The sequence below is a fragment of the Kogia breviceps genome, chromosome 17 (assembly GCF_026419965.1).
Source record: "Kogia breviceps isolate mKogBre1 chromosome 17, mKogBre1 haplotype 1, whole genome shotgun sequence".
In the NCBI taxonomy this organism is placed as follows: domain Eukaryota; kingdom Metazoa; phylum Chordata; class Mammalia; order Artiodactyla; family Physeteridae; genus Kogia; species Kogia breviceps.
The window spans coordinates 27,316,801-27,343,028 of record NC_081326.1 but is presented as its reverse complement, the minus strand read 5'-3'; the positions used below and the strand labels follow the sequence as shown (position 1 = coordinate 27,343,028).

At 39.7% G+C, this 26,228-nt stretch overlaps 2 protein-coding genes across 6 annotated transcripts in view; one reads left to right on the top strand and one right to left on the bottom strand.

The window, feature by feature from the left end:
• CPNE3 (copine 3) overlaps positions 1 to 5,144 on the bottom strand; it is a 51,961-nt gene extending 46,817 nt beyond the window's left edge. Inside the window, exon 1 of one of the 2 annotated variants that reach the window (XM_059043567.2) lies at positions 4,372 to 5,144. The gene's annotated coding sequence lies outside the window, so the exon portion shown is untranslated. Of the gene's footprint in view, positions 1 to 2,458; positions 2,576 to 4,371 lie in introns of those variants that run through there. The other variant, XM_067017548.1, reaches the window with a different exon arrangement.
• The window catches only part of RMDN1 (regulator of microtubule dynamics 1), a 44,491-nt gene continuing 22,845 nt past the window's right edge, over positions 4,583 to 26,228 (top strand). Inside the window, exon 1 of one of the 4 annotated variants that reach the window (XM_067017550.1) lies at positions 4,583 to 4,849. In XM_067017550.1, the coding sequence (XP_066873651.1) occupies positions 4,721 to 4,849 (129 nt within the window). In that variant the 5' untranslated portion in view covers positions 4,583 to 4,720. Of the gene's footprint in view, positions 4,947 to 25,366; positions 25,513 to 26,228 lie in introns of those variants that run through there. The other 3 variants (XM_067017553.1, XM_067017552.1, XM_067017551.1) reach the window with 3 other exon arrangements.

Below are 26,228 nucleotides of genomic sequence, written 5' to 3'. Positions count from 1 at the left end.
CTTGGGGATAATAAGAACCTTTTCAAACAGGGAAGTTCTCTCAAAGGCGGTGATATTTATGTGAGAACTGAAAAATAAGAAAGACCCAGTCGTGCAAAGATCTGAAGGCAGAGGAATGATAGCAGGGACAAAGGCAGGAATAGACTTAGCAAACTGCAAGAACAGAAACAAGGCCTTTGTGGTTGGAAATAGTAGGGAGGAAAGAGAAGTGTTTTATTTTGTTTTTACTAAAGGTTGGTAAAAACAACCTTTTTGTTTTATTTTTGATTCTGTTTTTCCGTTAAAGCAAACGTCCTTGGGTACCACTAATTTAGTTACAAGTTTCAAAATTTCCAGAATACATAGTATCAATACCCAATTTTCATCACCTTTGTCTCCACTAAAATAGGGAGTAGAGACAATGAAATGGTTTTGTACTTTTAGTACCCAATAAGCAATCTCTCAATTAAATAGACAGTGCCATAGCTATTCAATGTACTTATTCATTTTCCTCAAACTATAGTCTCAATTCCATTCTACTTTTGTACTTACTCATTCGCCCATTTATTCAACACATACTGAATGCATACTATGTATAAGGCATAACAAGTTTCTAGAAACAAAGAACAAATAGGCATGGGACTTGACACCTGGTGGAGATTTAAAGGGATGCTAAAATGAATGAGATATTCACAAAATAGTCTCGTAGTATTCTTCTACCTCACTGGTTATTCCTTTTTATCTTTTTTTTTTTTTTTTTTTTTTTTTTTTTGCGGTGCGTGGGCCTCTCACTGTTGTGGCCTCTCCCGTTGCGGAGCACAGGCTCCGGAAGCGCAGGCTCAGCGGCCCAGCCGCTCCGCGGCACGTGGGATCTTCCCGGACCGGGGCACGAACCCGTGTCCCCTGCATCGGCAGGCGGACTCTCAACCACTGCGCGACCAGGGAAGCCCTCCTTTGCTTTTTGATCCTCATATTCCCCGTTCTTACACTGGAGTACCCCAGTGTTCAGTTCTTGACTTTTGTTTTTTCTATCTTCATCCACACCTTTAGTTACCTCATCTAGCCTTACAGCTTTGAAATCCATCTATATTCTAAAGGCTCCCAAATTTCCAAATCCTGAAACTCTAGATTCCAACTCCCTACTTGTGAGTTTTATTAGTTATCTACTGTTCCATAACAGATTATACCAATCTTAGGGACTTACAACTAAGTAGTCATTTATTATACACAGCTTCTTTGTTTCAGGAATTTCAGAGTGGCTTAGCTGGGTTCTGGCTTATCATCTCTCACAAGAGTTGCAATCAGGTATTATGCAGAGTTGCAGTCATCTTATGGGACTGGAGGATCTACTTCCAAGGTGGCTTACTCGCACGTTAACAGTAGTGATCTTTGTTGGTGGGAGACCTTGGTTCCCTTTCCAACGTGTACCTCTTACTAGAGCTGCTTGAGTACCCTAATGGCATGGCTTCTGGCTTCCCCCAAGGCAAACAATCTGAGAGATCAATGGAGAAGCTTCATGAGTTTTATGATTTAGCCTCAGAAGTCATATACCATCACATTTGCAGTATTCTATTGGTCAAACAGACAAGCCTATATCTAATGTGAGAGGGAATCCCACAAAAGAGTAAATCCAGGAGGTAAGAACCACTGGGGGGCCATCTTGAAGGCTGGCTACCACAGATGCCAAATAATCATTTCAAATCTCAACGTACAAGTAAACCCTCCTGATCTTCCTTCCCAAATCCATACCTCCCACAGTCCTCTTTATCTCAAGTAATGGCAAAGCTTCTTCCAGTTGTTTGGGCCAAAACACTTGGAGACATCTTTGCCTCTCTCATACCCCATCCCAACTGGTCCAGTGTGTTGGCTAATCCTGTCAACTCTGCCTTCAAAATACACCTGGATTGTGACTACTCCTATTTTCCAGCCTAGTCTGAGTCACCTCTATTTCTTTCTACATTTCTGTAACATCCAGTAACTGCTTCCCTTCCTGCTCCCCTTCAGTCTATTTTCAAAACAGTCATAAGGATCTAATTAAAATGTAAATTAGACTGTGTCCCACATGATCATACAAAGAGAAAAAGCCAAAGTCCTTACAGTTGCCTACAAGGTCCTACATTACTTGGTCCCCATCTCCTCTCTGACCTTATCTCTTAAGATCACTCAAGATCTTAAGAGTCTCCTTCTTGCTTACTCAATCTAGAGCGGACTTATGTTCAGAAAAAATGCCACTTGCCTTCCCAATTCATGCCTTTGCACTTTCATTTCATTTGGCATGGTATGCTCTGCCCACAGATATTTTCATGGCTCATTCCCTCCTCCCCCTCAGTGAGTTCTTCTGTGGCTACCACCCTATTTAAAACTGTAATGCCTATGCAGAAATATACTTTATAACCCTTTCTACTTTATTTTCCTTTTTCAGCATTTATCATCATTTATTATATCTTTTATGATCTATTATATCATTTACCTTGCTTACCATCTTTCCCCAACTGGAATATATACTCCACTAGGAATTCACATCTAGAAGAATACCAGGCTTATTATAGATAAGCAAAATATATTTCATTAGTGAATGAAGAAATTGTTCCAGGCCCTGTTATAGGCAAAAGCAGACATGTCATTGAGTTTATAGTGCAGTGAAGGCACACATTACTAATTCTTATCAACTCTACTTCTAAAATATACTCGGTTGACAAATAATCACAAATATAAAAATGAAATTATAAAATGTGCTTAGAGCTATAAAGAAAATGAAAATATATTGAGGGGAATCAAGAAAAATTTCTCTGAGGAAGTAACATTTGGACTGAGAACTGAAAGATGAATAGGAATTAGCTAGGTCAGGAATAGTGGGGTGGGGTAGGGGGAAGGGGGAGAGTGCTAAGGTAGTGAAATGGGAAGGAATCCTGAAAGAAAGAATATCACATAGGGAAGTCTGAGGCTCATGGGAAGCAAGAAAAGATACTGTGCCTAGAGCCAAGAGAGAAATATTACAGACTTAAAAAGACTAAAGAAACAGGACAATTACATGCAACACATAATCAGGATGTGATACGAGTTGGGGAAAAAATGGTTGTTATAAAGGACAGCATTGGGACAATAAGCAAAACTTGTATATTAAATAATAGTATTCTATCAATTTCAATTTCCTGCATTTGGTAACTGTACTGGGACTAAATAAGAGAACGTCTTTGTTTCTGGGCACGAAGAGTCATGATATCTGTAATCTATTCTAAAAAGTTTCAACAACAGAAAATAATACTAGGAATAGAATATGCATATTATATTATGTAGTATATGTAAAGAAAGATAAAGAAAATGTGGCAGTATGTTAACAATGGATGAATCTAGGTGAAGAATATATGGGATTTCCTGCAACTTTCCTAACGATCTAAATTTTTTTTTCAAAATGAAAATTTTAAGTAAAATTTTACTCTGGCTGAAATATCAGAAACTCAATCTCAGGATTATGATGGCATTCAGTGGTATAAACATATTATTTAGCAATACTGAGAAAACTACCAGTAGAAATATGTAAAAAAAGAAAGTTTGGAAGAGGATCTATATATCTTTAAAAATATATGTTAAAAACAAAGAAAATAGGGATATCACTGATGTAATCCTAAAGAAATATGGTTGATTTAATGGGAAGTGGGGGAAGGAGCAATCAATAGAAGAAGTATTGGACTTATTGTTAGAAAACATGGATTCTAGTCTTCTACCAATACCTACCAGCTAGGTAACCTTGGTTAATAAATCTCTTTGAGCTATAGTTCACTTGTTTATTAACTTGGGATACCACTTACTTTACAAGGTCGTTGGGAAGATCAAATGAAATAAAAGTGTTTGTTAATTCACTACATAGTATTGAAAGTACTACATAAATGTAACCTAATTTTTTAAAAACTATAACTAACTTCCCTTATTGCCCATAAAAAAATTTCATATAATCCATATAGTAGATTTGCAGCTTGTGTTTCCTCCCACATCAACTCCGAATTAGGATTCAAAACCTTTTCATCCCCTCCAAAAGAATTCCAGTCCAGTGAAAAAGCAATACCGATCTTACTGAATATTCTGAGGGGAAGTCAGGGGTTTTATACAACACATCCCAAAGCATACAACGCCATCAACCTTCTGTCAAGAGGCCTCCTCTCCCTAGGCTTTCTTGTTGGATCAACTGTGGGATGGTCATTCTTTGCCCGTCTCTGGCTTCTCCCTTCTCCCCAAAAAACTTCCCCTCCGGTCTCTCAATCTCTTCCATTCCCTTCTTTATGTAGAACAGTTTAATTCTAACAAGCGTTTATTTCCTAAAAGGACACTCCAGTACCAGGATTCTCCCCACCTTTGAAGGCAGCAGAGAATTATAAATAACAAATCATTATTTACTTGCATACGGAAATTCTTGGGTCTATTTCAGCGCTTTCAAGTCTGTTCTGGTGATCTATCCTTGAGCCAAAGCCAAAACAGACCCCCAGGACGGCCAAAAGCCAGCAGCCCGAAAGGCGCTATCTCCCTGTCCCAGTCCACTCGGCGAAGATGCAGCAAGGCCAACAAGGTCCACCCAATCGAGGTATTTCCGTCCCCAGAAACCGTGGACCGGAAGCTGCGGAGAGGCAGAGGAGCGGGGCCGGAAGCCGGCCGACGCTGCTCTCTGTGGAGAGACTGGAGAGCCTTTCGCTCCGCCCCGCTTCGTAGCAGCGAAGCAGTGAGGGGTCAGGCCTGCGAGCTGCGGATCATGGCTCTAGCCTTGCGACTCTGGCGCTTCCTTCCTTTGGGACGTAGCGCTACCCCGGGACCTCGGCTCCCGACGGGTACTGCTGGCAGCCGGGAGCAGTGCGTTCTTTGGCGACTCCGCGGCGCTGAGGTACCCTCGCCGTCCTGGCTCCCGCTTTCCTTCCCTACCGGCTGGGCTCCGGCGGCCCCTTCCTTCTAAAGGCTCGGTGGTCCCGCGTCACCTTAGGGTATGTGGTGAACTGAGGAAGGTGTTCGGGGCCTGGTGTGCCTGGAGCTCTCCTGACCGCGACGGACAGGTCCTCTCCCTTTTGCAAGCCCAGTTCCTCTCTAAAAACTGGGGTCGGAGGAGGAGGAGTGAATCCCCCCCCCAGCCCCTCCCATCACTCCGGAGAATCTGCCTCATGCCCGTCTTTCTTGTGTAAATGCAAGGAGAACTGTAGGGGAGAAAGACCTTTACCTCTGTGAGATAATTTTAACTTTCGGTGACGGCCAGATACGGTTATAGCACCTGAGGCTGTCAATCAACAGGACTTTGAGAAGTTTGCGGTGTGATTTTGAAAATTCCTACGGCTCAGAACCAGAGATTTATGCACTATTTAGGTTTAAGAAATATTTTTGAGTTTCTTGTTTCATCTGCATAACGTTAAGGAAGGATGTTGGGATATTCGATTGTCATCCCAATTTTCGCATTTCTGTTAGACTGATTGGCCTAGGTTTATCTCTGAAAGGGGATTGAAGGGTGAGGGTGTGCATTGGATATATATCATTTGAACTAGGTGCTTCATTATTTTAAATTATTTTAAATGTACATTTTTGACTGCCTGCTATGTGTTCAGAGTTGTGGGGTGGGGGAGGGTTGAAAGACAGTAAGTCTTGATTCCTTTCCTTGGAAGACCTTATAGCCAGATGGGTTGATGTTAGATGATATGAACAGAGGGATGGGAGGAGTACTAAGTATGAAACTAGCCTCAAGTTTCCAAATTAGAGCTTTGGTGAGTTAAAAATTTCATTTTAGTGGAATGATCCACTATTATTAGATAATAACATTTATTGAAGGCTTACTGTAACCAGGCATTGTGTTAAGCATTACCTGATTTAATTGTGCACTGAAATGTTTTCATGCACCCTTTGAAATCAGAACTGTTATTTTATCCATTTTTTTAGAAGAGGAAACTGAAATAAATTTAAATAATGTATCCAAGTCACACAACTAGAAAGATGTATCTCCAGATACTCTGAGTATCTACAGAGCACACGAGCTACATATGGCTATTGTGCTAAAAAACTGAAAACTAGAGAAGCAAGATAGAAAAGGACAGAAAAAAATCACAATCACGAGATATTAGATTTGTAGGTAATAAAACTCTGCTCTAAGCCAAAGGCAATAATGAAAATTCTTGCATCCCTCTAAGTATATTGAATTTTTAGGGAGGTGGAACTATTTATTATTACCAGATTTCCAATTTTTCATGTGTTATTCATAGCCTTATCATTTCTGTTTTTCTTTTTCCTAGACCTTCCTCCTTGCTTGATGTCAATAAGTTGAGTTCGGTATTTATTCCCCAGGGGTTTGCAGAGCTTGGGGGCTACTTTTGAGTAGCTCAGACTTCATTTTTCTGTCTTTTTCAATTTGTAATCTGTACTACAAAACACTCATCTCTGAACGTTTATTTTTCAGCGAATTTGTACTGAGTGCTTACTATGAGCAAGACTATTCTAAGCTCTGGGGGTATAACGAACGTGAGAAACAACCCTTTTCTCACTGATCTGACAGAAGGAAAGGTACTTATTGAGTAAATGTAATGAATGCTAAGTGTTAGGAAAAGGGAAGCAAAATTACACCTAATCTGATCTTAAAGGGAAAAGAGGAAGTGTGTAAGCAGTTAAGAGATGTGATATAAAGACTTGATAAAGGGAAGATGAGGACAAAAGAATATGCCTGTAGAGAGAGTAGCATGAGGCTTTGAGGTAAGAAAAGGTGGCATTTTTGAGGAACTGAAAGTATGACTGAAGCCTGGAGTGGAAGAGTAAACTGAAATAAATCAAGACTGAAAAGTTAGGCAAGTACCAGTTTATTAGTTATCTATTATTGATAACAAATTATCACAAAGCATAATGTCTTAAAGCAACAAACGTTTATTATCTCATGGTTTCTGTTGATTAGGAATCCACATGAGGTTTATCTGGGTGCCTCTAGCTGAAGATCTCTCATACGGTTGAATTAGCCTATTCAGTTGCTAAGGGCTCGTGGGAAGGCTGAACATGAGGGTAAAGGGAAAGTTCTGCTTCCAAGCTCATCATGTGGCTGTAGGCAGGCCTTTGTTACTCACCAGGAGGGCTTCTTCTCAGGGCTGCCTCAAGACACAGCAGCTAGATTCCCCCATGACAGGCATGCAGTCAGAAGAACACGTGAGAGAGTGAGTATCAAAGATGGAAGCCACAGTCTTTTTATAACCTAATCTTAGAAGTAACATCTTTTCACCTCTGCATATTCTGTTTCTTACAAGGGAGTCAGTAAGTTCAGTGTACATTTAAGGGGAGGGGATTGCACAAGGGAGTGAATATCTGAAAGCAGGGCTCATTGAGGGCCGTTTTATTTTTAAATTGAGAGCCATTTTATTTTATTTATTTTTAAATTGAGAGATAATTGACATGTATTAGTTTCAGGTGTACAACATAATGATTCAATATTTGTATTTGTACATATTGTGAAATGATCACCACAATAAGGCTAGTTAATATCAATCTCCACACAGTTACCATTTTTTTTCTGGTGATGAGAACTTTTAAGATTTATTCTCTCAGCAACTTTCACATATACAATACAGTATTATTAATTGTAGTCACCATGCTGTACATTATATCCTCAAGATGTATTTATTTTATAACTGGAAGTTTGTCCACCTTCACCGATTTCACCCACCTCTTCCACACACCCCCAAGCCCCTCTTCCCTTGCCTCGGGCAACCACCAAGCTCTTGTATATGAGTTTGGATTTTTTTTTTTTTTTTTAATTCCACATATAAGTTAGATCATACTGTATTTGTCTTTTTCTGTCTCATTTATTTCACTTAGCCTAATGCCCTCAAGGTCCATGTTGTTGCAAATGGCAAGATTTCTTTTTTTTCCAATGGTTGAATAATATTCCATTTTGTGAGTGTGTATCATTTTGTTGTTGTTCATTCATTGATGGACACTTAGGTTGCTTTCATGTCTTGGCCATCGTAAATAATACTGCAGTGCAACATGGGTTGCATATATTTTTTCAAGTTAGTGTTTTTGTTTCCTTTGGATAAATACCCAGAAGTGGAATCAGTGGATCATATTGATGTTCTATTTTCAATTTTTGGAAGAACCACCATACTGTTTTCCATAGTGGCTGCACCAGTTTACATTCCCCACAATGGCACACAAGAGTGCCCTTTTCTCAAATCCTCTCCAGCACTGGTTATATCTTGTCTTTTTGATAATGGCCATTCTAACAGGTGTGAGGTGAGATTTCATTATGGTTCTGATTTGCATTTCCCTGGTGATTAGTGATGTTGAGTACCTTTTCATGTACCTCTGGGCTCTCTGTATGTCTTCTTTGGAAAAATGTTTCTTCAGATCCTCTACCCATTTTTTAAATTGGATGTTTGTGTTTTTGCTGTTGAGTTGTATGAGTTAATATATTTTAGATACCCCTTATTAGATATATGATTTGCAAATATTTTTTCCCTTTCGGTAGGTTGCCTTTTCCTTTTGTTCATTGTTTCCTTTGCTGTGCAGAAACAGTTCAGTTTGATGAAGTCCCACTTGTTTGTTTTTGCTTTTGTTGCCTTTGTTTTTGGTGTCAAATTCAAAGTCATTGCCAAGACCAGTGTCGTGGAGCTTACCCCTATGTTTCCTTCTAGGAGTTTTATGGTTTCAGGTCTTACAATGAAGTCTTTAATCCATTTTGAGTTAATTTTTGTGTATGGCGTATAAGGTAGTGGTCCAGTGTCATTCTTTTGCATGTGGCTGTCCAGTTTTCCCAACACCAGAAAGACTGTCCTTTCCCCATTATATATTCTTGACTCCTTTGTCAATAATTACTGACAACATAGGCATGGGTTATTTCTGGGCTCTCTACTCTGTTTCATTGATCTGCGTGTCTGTTTTTTATGTGAATACCATACTGTTTTGATCACTATAGGTTTATAATTTAGTTTGAAATCAGGGAGCATGATGCCTCCAGCTTTGCTCTTTTCTTCTCAGGATTGCTTTGGCTATTTGGGGTCTTTTGTAATTCCATACAAATTTTAGGATTGTTTTTTTCTGTGAAAAACACCATTGGAATTTTTATAGGGATTGTACTGAACCTGCAGATTGCTTTGGGTAGTATGGACCTTTTAACAATATTAATTCCTCTAAACCATGAACATGGAATATCTTTACATTATGTCCTCTTCAATTTCTTTCATCAGTGTCTTATAGTTTTCAGTGTACAGGTCTTTCACCTCCTTGGTTAAATTTATTCCTAGGTGTTTTATTCTTTTTGGCGTAACTGTAAATGGGATTATTTTCTTAACTTCTATTTTTAATAGTTTGTTATTAGTATATAAAAACATTTTTTGTATATTGATTTTATATGCTGCAACTTTACTTAATTCGTATATTATTTCTATCAGTTTTTTTGTGGAGTCTTTAGGGTTTTCTGTGTATGCTGTCATGTCATCTTCATGTACTGATAATTTTACTTCTTTTCCAATTTGTATGCCCCACACCTTTTTTTTTTTCTTGCGTAATTGCTCTGGCTAGGATTTCCAATACTATACTGAATAAAAGTGGCAAGAGAGGGTATCCTTGTCTTGTTTCTCATCTTAGAGGAGAAACTTTCAACTTTTCACTATTGATTGTGGTGTTAGCCATGGGTTTGTCATTTATGGCCTTTATTACGTTGAGGTACATTCCCTCTATACCCACTTTGTTCAGAATTTTATCATAAATAGATATGGAATTTTGACACATGCTTTTTCTGCATCTATTGAGATGATCATATGATGTTTGGAATTCATTTTGTTCATGTGGTGAATCAGATTGATTTGCAGATGTTGAACCATCCTTGCATCCCTAAAATAAATCCCACTTGATCTTGGCTTATGATTCTTTTAATGTATTATTGAATTTCATTTGCTAATTCTGTTGAAGATTTTTGCATCTATGTTTATCAGGGATATTGGCCTGTACTTTTTTTTTTCTTGTAATGTTCTTTTCTGACTTTGGTATTAGGGTAATGCTAGCCTCATAAAATGAGTTTGGAAGTTTTTCCTCTTCTATTTTTGAAAGAGTTTGAGAAGCATTGGTATTCATTCCTTAAACATTTGATAGAATTCACCAATGAATCCATCTAGTCCTAGGCCTTTTTGTTGGGAGGCTTTTTTTTTTTTTTTTTTTTTTTTTTTTTTTTTGCGGTATGCGGGCCTCTCACTGTTGTGGCCTCTCCCGCTGCGGAGCACAGGCTCCGGACGCGCAGGCTCAGCGGCCATGGCTCACGGGCCCAGCCGCCCCGCGGCATGTGGGTTCTTCCCGGACCGGGTCACGAACCCGTGTCCCCTGCATTGGCAGGCGGACTCTCAACCACTGCGCCACCAGGGAAGCCCATGTTGGGAGGCTTTTGATTACTGATTCAATTGCCTTAATTGGTAATTGGTCTGTTCAGATTTTCTATTTCTTCATGATACAGTCTTGGTAGGTTGTATGTTAGTAGGAATTTATCTGTTTCTTCTAGGTTGTTCAATTTGTCGGTGTATAATTATTCATAGTAGACTCTTATGGTCCTTTGTACTTCTGTGGTATTGGTTGTGCTGTCTCCTCTTTCATTTATAATTTTATTTATTTGAGTCCTCTCTTTTTTTTTTTTTTTTTTTTTTTTTTTTTGCGGTACACGGGCCTCTCACGGTTGTGGCCTCTCCCGTTGCGGAGCACAGGCTCCAGACGCGCAGGCTCAGCGGCCATGGCTCACGGGCCCAGCTGTTCCGCGGCATGTGGGATCTTCCCGGACCGGGGCACGAACCCGCGTCCCCTGCATCGGCAGGCGGACTCTCAACCACTGCACCACCAGGGAAGCCCGAGTCCTCTCTTTTTTACTTGGTGAATCTAGCTAAATGTTTGTCTGTTTTGTGTACCTTAAAAAAAAAAAAAAAACACAAAAAGAACCCAGGTCTTCGTTTTATTGATCATTTCTGTTGTCTTTTTAGTCTCTATTTCATTTGTTCCCCCTCTGATTTTAGTTATTTCCTTCCTTCTGCTAATTTTGGGTTTTGTTTGCTTTTCTTTTTCTTTTTTTTAATCCAGCTCCTTGAGGTGTAAACTGAGTTGTTTAATTGAAATCTTTCATGTTTGTTAACATAGGCATTTATCACTATGAACTTCCCTCTTAGAACTGCTTTTGCTATATCCTACAGGTTTTGGTATCGCTGTATTGCCATTTTCAGGTTTTTCAAGGTGTTTTTTAAAAAAAAATTATCTCCATTTCTTCTTTGAAGCATTGGTTGTATAGTAGCATGTTGTTTAATCTTCATATAATGTGAATTTTCTTCTTGTATTTGATCTCTAGTTTCATACCATTGTGGTTAGAAAAAATGCTTGATATGATCTTAATCTTAAATTTATTAAGACTTATTTTGTGACCTAACATTATGATCTGTCCTGGAGAATGATTCATGTACGCTTGTATATTCTGTTGCTTTGGGATGGAATGTTCTATATATGCCCATTAAGTCCATGTTGTTTGAGGCCAGTGTTTCCTTATTGATTTTCTTTCTGGATGATCTATCCATTGATGAAAGTGGGGTATTGAAGTCCCTTACTATTATTGTATTGCCATCTATCTCTGTCTTTAGGTCTGTTGATAATTGCTTTATATATTTAGGTCCTCCTATATTGGATGCATATTTACAAACGTTATACCATCTTGTTGGATTTAGCCCTTTATCATCATATAATGACATTCTTTGTTTCTTATTACAGTCTTTGTCTTAATGTCTGTTTTGTCTGACACAGCTACCCCATCTTCCTTTTGGTTTCCATTTGCATGGAATATTTTATCCATCCCTTCATTCTTCATTTTCAGTCTTTGTGTGTCCTTAAAGCTGAATTGTTTCCATTGTAGGCAGCATATAGCTGAGTCTTTTTTTTTTTTTTTTAATCTGTTCAACCACTCTGTGTATTTTGGTTGGAGAATTTGGTCCATTTACATTTAAATATTACTGATAGGTATGGATTTACTATTGCCATTTTACTAATTGTTTTTTGGTTGTTTTGTAATTCTTTTGTTCCTTTCCTCTGCTTTTGCCCTCTTCCTTTGTGATTTGTATATTTTCTGAAGTGGAATACTTATTCTTTTCTATTTCTCTTTGGTTTATCTCCTATAGTTTTTTTAAAAATTTTATTTATTTTCTTTTATTTATTTTTGGTTGTGTTGGGTCTTTGTTGCTGTGCACAGGCTTTCTCTATTTGTGGCAAGTGCTGGCTACTGTTTGTTGCAGTACACAGGCTTCTTATTGCAGTGGCTTTCTTGTTTTGGAGCATGGGCTCTAGGCATGCGAGCTTCAGTAGTTGTGGCACACGGGCGCAGTAGTTGTGGCTCGCAGGCTCTAGAGTGCAGGCTCAGTAGCTGTGGCACATGGGCTTAGTTGCTCTGCGGCATGTGGGATCTGCCCAGACCAGGGCTTGAACTGGTGTCCCATGCATTGGCAGGCAGATTCTTCAACACTGTGCCACCAGGGGAACCCCTCCTATAGGTTTTCTTTTTTTTTGATGGTGTGTATCCTTTTTTTTTTTAACATCTTTATTGGAGTATAATTGCTTTACAATGGTGTGTTACTTTCTGCTTTACAACAAAGTGAATCAGTTATACATATACATATGTTCCCATCTCTTTCCTCTTGCATGTCCCTCCCTCCCACCCTCTCTATCCCACCCCTCTAAGTGGTCACAAACCACCTAGCTGATGTCCCTGTGCCATGCGGCTGCTTTCCACTAGCTATCCACCCTACGTTTGGTAGTGTATATATGTCCATGCCACTCTCTCACTTTGTCACAGCTTACCCTTCCTCCTCCCCATATCCTCAAGTCCATGATCTAGTAGGTCTGTGTTTTATTCCCATCCTACTCCTAGTCTCTTCATGACATTTTTTTTCTTTGATTCCATATATATGTGTTAGCATACAGTATTTGTTTTTCTCCTCCTGACTTACTTCACTCTGTATCACAGACTCCAGGTCTATCCACCTCACTACAAATAACTCAATTTTGTTTCTTTTTATGGCTGAGTAATATTCCATTGTATATATGTGCCACAGCTTCTTTATCCATTCATCTGTTGATGGACACTTAGGTTGCTTCCATGTCCTGGCTATTGTAAATAGAGCTGCAATGAACATTTTGGTACATAACTCTTTTTGAATTATAGTTTTCTCAGGGTATATGCCCATTATTGGGATTGCTGGGTTGTATAGTAGTTCTATTTGTAGTTTTATAAGGAACCTCCATACTGTTCTCCATAGTGGTTGTATCAATTTACATTCCCACCTGCACCAGTGCAAGAGTGTTCCCTTTTCTCTACACCCTCTCCAGCATTTATTGTTTCTAGATTTTTTGATGATGGCCATTCTGATCGGTGTGAGATATCTCATTGTAGTTTTGATCTGCATTTCTCTAATGATTAATGATGTTGAGCATTCTTTCATGTGTTTTTTGCCAATCTGTATATCTTCTTTGGAGAAATGTCTATTTAGGTCTTCTTCCTATTTTTGGATTGGGTTGTTTGTTTTTTTATTATTGAGCTGCATGAGTTGCTTATAAATTTTGGAGATTAATCCTTTGTCAGTTGCTTCATTTGCAAATATTTTCTCCCATTCTGAGGGTTGTCTTTTGGTCTTGTTTATGGTTTCCTTTGCTGTGCAAAAGTTTTTAAGTTTCATTAGGTCCCATTTGTTTATTTATGTTTTTATTTCCATTTCTCTAGGAGATGGGTCAAAAAGGATCTTGCTGTGATTTATGTCATAGACTGTTCTGCCTATGTTTTCCTCTAAGAGTTTGATAGTGTTTGGCCTTACATTTAAGTCTTTAACCCATTTTGAGTTTATTTTTGTGTATGGTGTTAGGAAGTGTTCTAATTTCATACTTTTACATGTCCCTGTCCAGTTTTCCCAGCACTGCTTATTGAAGAGGCTGTCTTTTCTCCACTGTATATTCTTGCCTCCTTTATCAAAGATAAGGTGACCATATGTGTGTGGGTTTATCTCTGGGCTTTCTATCCTGTTCCATTGATCTATATTTCTGTTCTTTTGCCAGTACCATACTGTCTTGATTATTGTAGCTTTGTAGTATAGTCCGAAGTCAGGGAGCCTGATTCCTCCAGCTCCATTTTTTGTTCTCAAGATTGCTTTGGATATTCGGGGTCTTTTGTGTTTCCATACAAATTGTGAATTTTTTTTGTTCCAATTCTGTAAAAAATGCCAGTGGTAGTTTGATAGGATTTACATTGAATCTGTAGATTGCTTTGGGTAGTAGAGTCTTTTTCACAATGTTGATTCTTCCACTGCAAGAACATGGTATATCTCTCCATCTATTTGTATCATCTTTAATTTCTTTCGGTGTCTTATAATTTTCTACATACAGGTCTTTTGTCTCCTTAGGTAGGTTTATTCCTAGATATTTTATTCTTTTTGTTGCAATGGTAAATGGGAGTGTTTTCTTAATTTCACTCTCAGATTTTTCATCATTAGTGTATAGGAATGCTAGATATTTCCATGCATTAATTTTGTATCCTGCTACTTTACCAAATTCATTGATTAGCTCTAGTAGTTTTCTGGTAGCATGCTTAGGATTCTGTATGTATTGTATCATGGCATCTGCAAACAGTGAAATCTTTACTTCTTTTCCGATTTGGATTCCTTTTATTTCTTTTTCTTCTCTGATTGGTGTGGCTAGAACTTACAAAACTGTGTTGAATAAGAGTGGTGAGAGTGGACAACCTTCTCTTGTTCCTGATCTTAGTGGAAATGGTTTCAGTTTTTCACCATTGAGAGCAATGCTGGCTGTGGGTTTTTCATATATGACCTTTATTATGTTGAGGAAAGTTCCCTCTATGCCTACTTTCTGCAGGGTTTTTATCATAAATGGGTGTTGAATTTTGTCAAAAGTTTTCTCTGCATCTATTGAGATATTCATATGGTTTTTTTCCTTCAGTTTGTTGATGTGGTGTATCACATTGATTGATTTGTGTATATTGAAGAATCCTTGCATTCCTGGAATAAACCCCACTTGATCATGATGTATGCTCCTTTTAATGTGCTGTTGGATTCTGTTTGCTCATATTTTGTTGATGATTTTTGCATCTATGTTCATCAGTGATATCGGCCTGTTGTTTTCTTTCTTTGTGACGTCTTTGTCTGGTTTTGGTATCAGGGTTATGGTGGCCTCATTGAATGAGTTTGGGAATGTTCCTCCCTCTGCTGTCTTTTGGAAGAGTTTGAGAACGGTAGGTGTTAGCTCGTCCCTAAATGTTTGATAGAATTTGCCTGTGAAGCCATATGATCCTGGGCTTTTGTTTTTTGGAAGATTTTTAATCACAGTTTCAATTTCAGTGCCTGTGATTGGTCTGTTCTTATTTTCTATTTCTTCCTGGTTCAGTCTCGGCAGCTTGTGCATTTCTAAGAATTTGTTCATTTCTTCCAGGTTGTCCATTTTATTGGCATACAGTTGCTTGTAGTAATCTCTAATAATCTTTTGTATTTCTGCAGTGTCCGTTGTTACCTCTCCTTTTTTATTTCTAATTTTATTGATTTGTGTCTTCTCCCTTTTTTTTCTTGATGAGTCTGGCTAATGGTTTATCAATTTTGTTTATCTTCTCAAAGAACCAGCTTTTACTTTTACTGGTCTTTGCTGTCGTTTCCTTCATTTCCTTTTCATTTATTTCTGATCTGATCTTTATGATTTCTTTCCTTCTGCTAAATTTGGGGTTTTTTTGTTCTTCTTTCTCTAATTGTTTTAGGTGCAAAGTTAGGTTGTTTATTCCAGATTTTTCCTGTTTCTTAAGGTAGGATTGTATTGCTATAAACTTACCTCTTAGAACTGATTTTGCTGCATCCCATAGGTTTTTGGTTGTTGTGTCTCCATTGTCATTTGCTTCTAGGTATTTTTTGATTTCCTCTTTGATTTCTTCAGTGATCACTTCGTTATTAAGTAGTGCATAGTTTAGCCTCTATGTGTTTGTATTTTTTACAGATCTTTTCCTGTAATGGATATCTAGTCTCATAGCGTTCTGGTCAGAAAAGATACTTGATACGATTTCAATTTTCTTAAATTTACCAAGGCTAGATTTGTGACCCAAGATGTGATGTATCCTGGAGAATGTTCCATGAGCACTTGAGAAAAAATGTGTATTCTGTTGTTTATGGATGGAATGTCCTATAAATATCAATTAAGTCCATCTTGTTTAATGTATCATTTAAAACTTGTGTTTCCTTATTTATTTTCATTTTGGATGATCTGTCCATTGGTGAAAGTGGGGTGTTAAAGTCCCCTAGTATGATTATGTTACTGTCGATTTCCTCTTTAATGGCTGTTAGTATTTGTCTTATGTATTGAGGTGCACCTATGTTGGGTGCATAAATATTTACATTTGTTATATCTTTCTCATGGATCGATCCCTTGATCATTATGTAGTGTCCTTCTTTGTCTCTCGTTAATAGTCTTTATTTTAAAGTCTGTTTTGCCTGATATAAGAATTGCTACTCCAGCTTTCTTCTGATTTCCATTTGCATGGAATATATTTTTCCATCCCCTCACTTTCAGTCTTTATGTGTCTCTAGGTCTGAAGTGGTTCTCTTGTAGTCAGCATATATATGGGTCTTGTTTTTGTATCCATTCAGCCAGTCTGTGTCTTTTGGTGGGAGCATTTAATCCATTTACATTTAAGGTAATTATCGATATGTATGTTCCTATTCCCATTATCTTAATTGTTTTGCATTTGTTTTTGTAGGTCTTTTCCTTCTCTTGTGTTTCTTGCCTAGAGAAGTTCCTTTAGCATTTGTTGTAAAGCTGGCTTGGTGGTGCTGAACTCTCTCAGCTTTTGCTTGTCTGTAAAGGTTTTAATTTCTCCATCAAATCTGAATGAGATCCTTGCTGGGTAGAGTAATCTTAGTTGTAGGTTTTTCTCCTTCATCTCTTTAAGTATGTCCTGCAATTCCTTTCTGGCTTGCAGAGTTTCTGCTGAAATATCAGATGTTAACCTTATGGGGATTCCCCTGTGTGTTATTTGTTGTTTTTCCCTTGCTGCTTTTAATATGTTTTCTTTGTATTTCATTTTTGACAGTTTGATTATTATGTGTCTTGGCGTGTTTATCCTTGGGTTTATCCTGTATGGAACCCTCTGTGCTTCCTGGACTTGATTAACTATTTCCTTTCCCATATTAGTGAAGTTTTCAACTACAGTCTCTTCAAATATTTTCTCAGTCCCTTTTTCTCTTTTTCTTCTGGGACCCCTATAATTCAAATGTTGGTGCATTTAATGTTGTCCCAGAGGTCTCTGAGACTGTCCCCATTTCTTTTCATTCTTTTTTCATTATTCTGCTCTGCAGTAGTTATTTCCGCTATTTTATCTTCCAGGTCACTTATCCGTTTTTCTGCCTCAGTTATTCTGCTCTTGATCCCATCTAGAGTATTTTTCATTTCATTTATTGTGTTGCTCATCGTTGCTTGCTTCCTCTTTAGTTCTTCTAGGTCTTTGTTAAATGTTCCTTGCATTTTGTCTCTTCTATTTCCAAGATTTTGGATCATCTTTACTATCACTATTCTGAATTCTTTTTCAGGTAGACTGCCTATTTCCTCTTCATTTGTTAGGTCTGGTGGGTTTTTACCTTGCTCCTTCACCTGCTGTGTGTTTTAGTGTCTTCTTATTTTGCTTATCTTACTGTGTTTGGGGGTCTCCTTTTTGCAGGCTGCAGGTTCGTAGTTCCCGTTGGTTTTGGTGTCTGTCCCCAGTGGCTAAGTTTGGTTCAGTGTGTTGAGTCAGTTTCCTGGCTGGGGGGACTAGTGCCTGTGTTCTGGTGGATGAGGCTGGATCTTGTCTTTCTGGTGGGCAGGTCCACGTCTGGTGGTGTGTTTTGGGGTGTGTGTAGCCTTATTATGATTTTAGGCAGCCTCTCTGCTAATGGATGGGGCTGTAGTCCTGTTTTGCTAGTTGTTGGGCATAGGGTGTCCAACACTGTAGCTTGCTGGTCATTGAGTGAAGCTGTGTCTTGGTGTTGAGATGGAGATCTCTGGGAGATTTTTGCTGTTTGATATTATGTGGGGCTGGGAGGTCTCTTATGGACCAGTGTCCTGAAGTTGGTTCTCCCACCTCAGAGACACAGCCCTGACACCTTCCTGGAGCACCAAGAGCCTTTCATCCACATGGCTCAGAATAAAAGGGAGAAAAAATAGAAAGGAAATGAAGAAAGGAAGAAAGGAGGAAAGGAAGAAAGGAAGGAAATAAGGAAGGGAGGAAGGGAGGAAGAAGGGAAGGAAGAAGGGAAAAAAGAAAGGAAGAAAGAAAGGAAGAAAGAAGATAAAGTAAAGTAGGATAAAATAAAGTTATTAAAGTAAAAAATAATTATTAAGGAAAATTTTAAGAAGTAAAGAAAAAAACAAAAAAAAAAATGGGTCAGTCAGAACCCTAGGACAAATGGTGAAAGCAAAGCTACACAGACAAAATCTCACATAGCAGCACACACATACACACTCACAAAAAGAGAAAAATGGGAAAATAATAATATGTCTTGCTCCCAAAGTCCAAATAATAATATATCTTGCTCCCAAAGTCCGCCTCCTCAACTTGAGATGATTTGCTGTCTATTCAGGTATTCCACTGGTGCAGGGCACTTCAAGTTGATTGTGGAGATTTAATCCGCTGCTTCTGAGGCTGCTGGGAGAGACCTCCCCCTCTCTTCTTTGTTCACACAGCTCCTGGGGTTCAGCTTTGGATTTGCCCCTGCCTCTGCCTGTAGGTTGCCTGAGGGCATCTGTTCTTCGCTCAGACAGGACAGGGTTAAAGGAGCAGCTGATTAGGGGGTTCTGGCTCACTCAGGCCAGGGGGAGGGAGGGGTACAGATGCGGGGCAAGCCTGCGGTGGCAGAGGCCAGCATGACGTTGCACCAGCCTGAGGCACGCCGTGCGTTCTCCCGGGGAAGTTGTTCCTGGATCAAGGGACCCCGGCAGTGGTGGGCTGCACAGGCTCCTGGGAGGGGAGGTGGGGAGAGTGGCGTGTGCTCGCACACAGGTTTCTTGGTGGTGGTAGCAGCAGCCTTGGCATCTCACGCCTGTCTCTGGTGTCCGCACTGATAGCTGCGGCTGGAGCTCTTTTATGCTGCATGCTTAATCCCCTCTCCTCTCGCACCAGGAAACAAAGAGGCAAGAAAGTCTCTTGTCGCTTCAGCAGCTCCGTGCCCATTTCTGGAGCTCCTTTAAGCAGCACGCTTAAACCCCTCTCCTCGCCCCCCAGGAAGCAAAGAGGGAAGAAAAGGTCTCTTGCCTCTTCGGCAGCTCCAGACGTCTCCCGGACTCCCTCCCGTCTAGCTGTGGTGCACTAACCCCTTCAGGCTGTGTTCACGCTGCCAACCCCAGTCCTCTCCCGGCTTCCGACCAAAGCCCGAGCCTCAGCTCCCAGCCCCCGCCCGTCCCAGTAGGTGAGCAGACAAGCCTCTCGTGCTGGTGAGTGCTGGTCAGCACCGATCCTCTGTGCGGGAATCTCCCTGCTTTGCCCTCCGCACCCTGTTACTGCGCTCTCCTCCGTGGCTCTGAAGTTTCCCTGCTCTGTCACCCTCAGTCTCCGCCCGTGAAGGGGCTTCTAGTTTGTGGAAACGTTTCCTCCTTCATAGCTCCTTCCCACTGGTGCTGGTCCCGTCCCTATTCTTTTGTCTCTGTTTATTCTTTTTTCTTTTGCCCTACCCAGGTACATGGGGAGTTTCTTGCCTTTTGTAAGGTCTGAGGTCTTCTGCCAACGTTCGGTTGGTGTTCTATAGGAGCAGTTCCACGTGTAGATGTATTTCTGATGTATCTGTGGGGAGGAAGGTGATCTCCGCGTCTTAGTCTTCCGCCATCTTCTTTCCAGTATGATCTCCTATAGGTTTTTGCTTTGTGATTACCGTGAGGCTTACGTGAAACATCTTAGAGTTTTAACAGTCTACTTTAAGTTGATAGCTACTTAAATTTGAATGCATTCTAAAGTTGTATGTGTTTACTTCTCTGCTCCCCCCACATTCTATGTTTTTGATGTTGTAGTTTATTTCTTTTTATTTTGTGTGTCTGTTAATAAATTATTTTTACTACTGGCTTTATAGTCAAATAACTCACCACCTTTACAACATTAGATTTTCCCAATTTTCGTATGTATTTACCTTTACTGGTGAGATTTGTACTTTCATATGTTTTCCTGTTACTAATCAGCACCCTTTCACTTCAAATTAAGCAAGTCCCCTTAAGGTTTCTTGTAAGACCATTCTAGTGATGATAAACTTCTTTAGGTTTTGCTTGTCTGGAAAACTGTTAATCTCTCCTTCAATTCTGACGGACAACTTTAGCAGATAGAGTGTTCTTAGTTGGCAGTTTTTCCTTCCAGGACTTTAAGTATATTGTGCCCAACTCCCTTCTGGCCTGCAAAGTTTCTGCTGAAATATCTGCTGATAAGTCTTGGGGTGGGAGGGAAATCCCTTGTATGTAACACGTTGCTTTTCTCTTGGTGCTTTTAAGGTTCCCTGCTTGTCTTGACTCTTTAATATTCATGTGTCTTGGTGTGGGTCTCTTTGGATTCATCTTTTTTTGAATTCTCTGGCCTTCCTGGATCTGTATGTCTGTCTCCTTCCCTGGATTAGGGAAGTTTTCAGCCACTGTTTCTTCAAATAAGTTTTCTGCCCCTTTCTCTTCTCCTTTTGGGACAGCTATAATACAAATATTGGTTTGTTTGATGTTGTACCTTAAGTCCCTTAAGCTATCTTCACTCTTTATTCTTTTTTTTTTTCCTTTGTGCTGCTCTGATTGGATGAGTTCCATTGCCCTGTCTTCAAGTTCACTGATTCTTTCTTCCACTTCTTCTAGTCTTCTGTTGAACTGCTCTGTTGTACTTTTCATTTCAGTTATTGTATTCTTCAGCTCTATGATTTCTGTTTGGTACTTTCTTGTATTTTCTGTCCCTTTGTTGAAATTCTCACTTTGTTCATCATTCTTCCTCGGAGCTCAGTGAGCATCTTTGTGGCTTATTTTGAGCACTTTATCAGGTAAATTACTGGTTTCCATTTTATTAAGGTCCTTTTCTGAGGTTTTATAATTGGAAAGGATTGTAATTGGCCCCTAATATGTTTATTTAATTAGCAACCTTCCATTTAGGCCAGCTATGAAGATAAGCTAATAGGCCTCTGTCACAGAAGGCCTGGAGGTGCATTTCAGTCTGTTTTCTCTGTACAGTAAGTCCCCTACATATGAACAAGTTCTGTTCTGAGAGCATATTCATCAGTTCAATTTGTTTGTAAGTCCACCAAACTTAGCCTAGGTATCCGGCTAACACAATCGGCTACATAGTACCGTACTGTAATAGATTTATAATACTTTTCACAGAAATAATACATAAAAAACAAACACAAAACGTAAATAAAACATTTTTAGTCTTACACTATAGTGCCTTGAAAAATACAGTAGTGCAGTAGAACAGCTGGCATACAGGGGCTGGCATCGAGTGAATAGGCAAGAGTTACTGACTGGAGGAGGAAGAGGAGGCGGGGGATGGTAGAGCTGAAGGTTCATCAGCAACAGGAGACGGAGGCCAAGCTGCAGTTTCACTCATGCCTGCCATTGATGGCACATGTTCTGGTTCCTCGCTGGATTCAGTTTTATCTACCCTTTTGAAACAATTATCCAGTGATGTCTGGGTAGTAGCTCTTTTTTTCCTCATCATAAATGACACGGTAGCACCGGATTGCATTCTGAATGGCTGCTGCAACCTTTGTGTGCCGTTCTATGTTTGGGTCCTGTGCCTCAAAAGCTAACAGTGCCTCCTCAAATAAAGAAAATCCCCTTGCCATTCCCTGCATCGTGAATCTCTTTCGTTCTTCAGTTACTTCTTCCTCTTGTCTCTCTTTGTCCTTTCTCTGGGCCTCCAATTCCATCAGGTCTTCATTAGTAAGCTCCTTGTGTTGCACAGCAAGGAATTCAGTGAAATTGTCCTCTTGTAGATCTAGCTCCAGCTTCTCACTGAGAGTCACTAAGTTGCTGAAGACCTCTTTGGACTCCTCATCCACCTTCTCAAATCCATGAAAACCATGAACAAACTGTGGGCAAAGGTTCTTCCAAACCCCATTCATGGTGACGGCCATAACCTCATGCCAAGCAAAGTCAGTATTTTTTATTACCTTGTACATGTATAGTCCTTCCAAAATTGTCACAAGGTTGTTCCTGATTGATCACGCATCTTTACTGCCTGACAAAAAGTGTGACGTAGATAATGTTTCTTGAAAGTCGCTGTAACTCCCTGGTCCACAGGTTGGAAGAGTGACATAGTATTTGGTGGCAGATGCACTACTTTGACTTTGGGATGAAAGTCACCCATGAATGGGGGGTGGCCTGGAGCATTGTTGAGCAACAGAAGAATGTTGAATGGGACATCCTTCTCCAAGCAATATTTCTCTACCTCTGGGATAAAGTGGTGGAAAAACCAATCCTGGAAAATGACCTGTGTAACCTAGACTTTGGGGTTACTCTTCCATACAACGGGAAGAGAGCCCTTGGCTATATTTTTAAGGGCTCTTGGGTTCTCTGAACGATAAACTAAGAGAGGCTTCAGCTTCATATCGCTGGAAGCATTGCCACCAAACAGCAGAGTTAGCCTATCCTTTGTTGCTTTACAATCTGGCATCAACTTTTCCTCCTTACTGATATAATTTCGGTCTGGCATCCTCTTCCAGTACAGTCCTGTCTCATCCACATTAAAAACCTCCTTGGGTAAATATGTACCTTCATCAGTAATTTCTCAAAGTATTTCAGGAAATTCCTGGGTAGCTACTGTATCTGCATCCGCTGCCTCGCCACTTACTTTTACATTGTGAAAATTGGCTCTAGACTTGAACTGATGAAACCAGCCATGGCTGGCATTAAAAGATATGCCCTCTGGTTCTTTGCCATGTTTCTTCTTCAAGTCTTCATAAAGGCTTTTACATTTCTTTTGAATCATCATTAAGCTTAATGAGACTCAGCGCTGATGCTGATCCTGCATCCACACACTGAGAATTTTCTCCATTTCCTCCATCACTTTTCCATGCTTCTTTGATGTTATTGTTGACATCATTGGCACAGTGGACTTACCATGTTCCATGATCTTTTCCTTGTTCTTTAGAATTGTGCCAATGGTTGAACCATTTGGGTTATAAGAATGAGTGACGTCTACAATTTTTTAGCCTTGCTCCACTCTCTCAATTATTTTCACTTTTGTTTCCATTGTTATCGCTTGGCACTTCTTAGCAGTACCAGCTGCATCACTGCTGCTTTTACACTTGCTTCTGGACACTGGGCTTGAAATAAAGATCCTGTACTACTGTATTATGTACAGTACTGTATAGTAAAGTATACAAAAGCACAACCACTTGTAGAGGATGCCCACACATGACATTGTATGCAAGACATGTGAACTAACTTACATGATTGGACATGAGAACACATGTTCGAATCTTTGAAAGTTCTCAACTTGAATGTTCGTATGTAGGGAACTTAGTGTACTGTGCCCTGTGGGGGTGGGGAGTTAGCCACTTTAGAACTGTTTTTCTGTTTGTTACACTTCTGTGAAACTCATAAACATAAGCCTCATTGGCCACCAGAGTCAAGCGAGCAGGGGGTGTCCCCTGGTGGCAGCTGCAAGAACCGGAGCACCAAAAGTATGCACAGATGCTTTTGGGGGGGATACTGGTTACCTGGAGCATGGCAAAGCAAGAGTGCTTTGATAGTGCCCACCCTCTGAGATCTCTGGAAATGATTACTGTGTCTTAAATTAGATACTTGCTCCTCTGGCTGAAGATAAGATAAGCAAATAAGTGTCTTTCACAGAAAGTCTGGGTGCTTTTCAGTTGACTGTCTCTGTGCTGGGCTCTGGGATGGGTGAGTTTGCATGAGTGCTTAAAGAATTGTTTCTCAGTTTGCTATAGCCTTGTGGGTCTCATGGACACAAGCTCCATTGGCTTTCTAAGTTATATGTTTTGGGGTTCACCTCTCAGGTACAAGTCTTTAAAGTTGGGGTGCCCAGTGTGAGGTTCAAACCCTTTGCTCCTCAGGGAGAAGCTCAGGGTTGTGAGTTCACTCCCAATACTGGGTCTCCACACCAAAGGTGTGGTTTATGGGAAAATTTTGTCTCAGCCTCTCCTATCTGTTTTGATGTGGGTTTTTCCTCCTTTGTCTGATGTGGAGGAGTCACTCAGCTAGTTTGGGGGTTTCTTTCAGAGGAAATTGTTCTATATGTAGCTGTAGATTTGGTGTGTCTGTGGGAGGAGGTGTGTTCAGCTTCCTCCTGTGTTGTCATCTTGAACCAGCACCCATTGGGGACCATTTTAGAGACTGCCTACCACAACTAGACTCTGAAAACCTTGTAGACCATGGTAAATATTTTTTATTTTATTCTAAAGGTTATAGGAAATCATGAAAGAGTTTTAAACAGAATTCATAAGATCAGATTTGAGTTAAAAAATAACTTTTTCTAGTGTCAAGAATAGATAACACTAGAGTGGATGCTGGAAACCAAATAAAAGATCATCGCTATAGGACAGGTGAGATAATGTGGTGGTTTGAACTTTAGTGGTAGCCATGGAAATGGAAATAAGAGGATATTAATGATGTAAACTAAGTGGACCTGAAAGATAGCTTTGATGTGGGAGTTCAAAGGAAGAAGTCAAGGATGATTCTCAGTTTTCTGGCTACTCTAGCAGTGTGGATGGTGGTGCTATTTCCGGGGATAGGACCAAAGAAAACAATTCAGAGGGATAAAGGAGGAGGTGAGTTATTTTTGGGGGTAATTAAGGTGAATATGATGAGATAGCCAAGTTAACATGTGGAATAGACAGTAGTTTGATAGGTCTGATTTTTACCTTCTGATGCCTGGGCTGGAGATCGAGATTCGGGAGACTTTAGCATATGGTTGTAAATGATGCCATGGTAGAAGTTGAAAGTACAGTTGACCCCTGAACTATGCAGGGGTTAAGGGTGCTGACCCCCCAAGCAGTCGAAAATCTGCTTATAACTTTACAGTCCTCTGTATCTGTGGGTTCAACTGTTTAGTACTGTAGTACATATTTATTGAAGAATATCCACATATAAGTGGACCCGCACAGCTTAAACCTGTGTTGTTGGAGGGTCAAATGTATTTAATAGTGAGATGAGAAGAAGGCCTATCACAGAGGAATTCCAACATTTAAGAGGAGGAGGAGCTGGCAAGAAGTTAGTAGAAAAACCAGGACATGGTGGTGACACATTCCTTTCCATCTAGTGATGAGTTTGTATATTTGAATTCCTTCTAGCTTGCAATCATAATCAGTGTTGAAGAAAAGATATATCTAAGAGATAGCTTGCTTCTTTTGTTCAACAAATTTTTTTTCAACAAATATTTTTTCAGAATTCATTGTATGGAAGGCATTGTGCTGAGTAATGGCTAATGTACAAGGTGAATACCATGAAGGGGAAAACTGAGTGAAGTGGACTTGAGGGAAACAATAGCTGTTTTGGCTGATACTTGAGATGCCTGTTATACTTCATGTGGAGGTAAATGTTGTTTGGGCAGCTGGATATATGATTCTGAAGTTAAGTGGAGACCTCTGGGCTTTTTAAAATTGGCATGTTTTTGGCATGTTGATGGCATTTAAAGCCATGAAACAAAATGAGATCACCAAAATGATATGTATATAGAAATGAAAGTCTGGGATTTAACCCAGGACACACCTGGGCAGTGAAGTTTTGGAGATGAAGAACCAACAAAAGAGAAGGAGCAGTTATTGAAATAGGAGTAAATTCAGGAGAGTAGTATTACAAAAGCTAAGCGAAGAGTGCTTCAAGAGTGAGAGAACACAGCAAGTACTAAGGAAAGGGGTTGGATGAATTATAAAAAGACGAGGAAATTTGGGGGATTGATGGATATGTTCATTATCTTGATTGTGGTGATAATTTTATGGGTTTACATATATCTTAACACATGGTACAATTATGAATATGCAGTTTATTTTATGTCCCATATCTCAATAAGCGATATTTAAAAATTTTCTTATATTAACCATCCATTTATGATTTTTTTTTTAAAAAGGAGGGAGTGAACAACTGTCATGCTGTTGATAGATCAAGTAAGATGAGAGTTTACTAGGAAATAGCATCCTTGGTTGCCTTAACTAGAATACCATCAGTGGAGTTGTGGGGATAAAAGTGATTTGTGTGAGTTCAAGAGAAAATGGGAAGAGAGGAAGTGGAGACAGAGCTCTAGACAACTT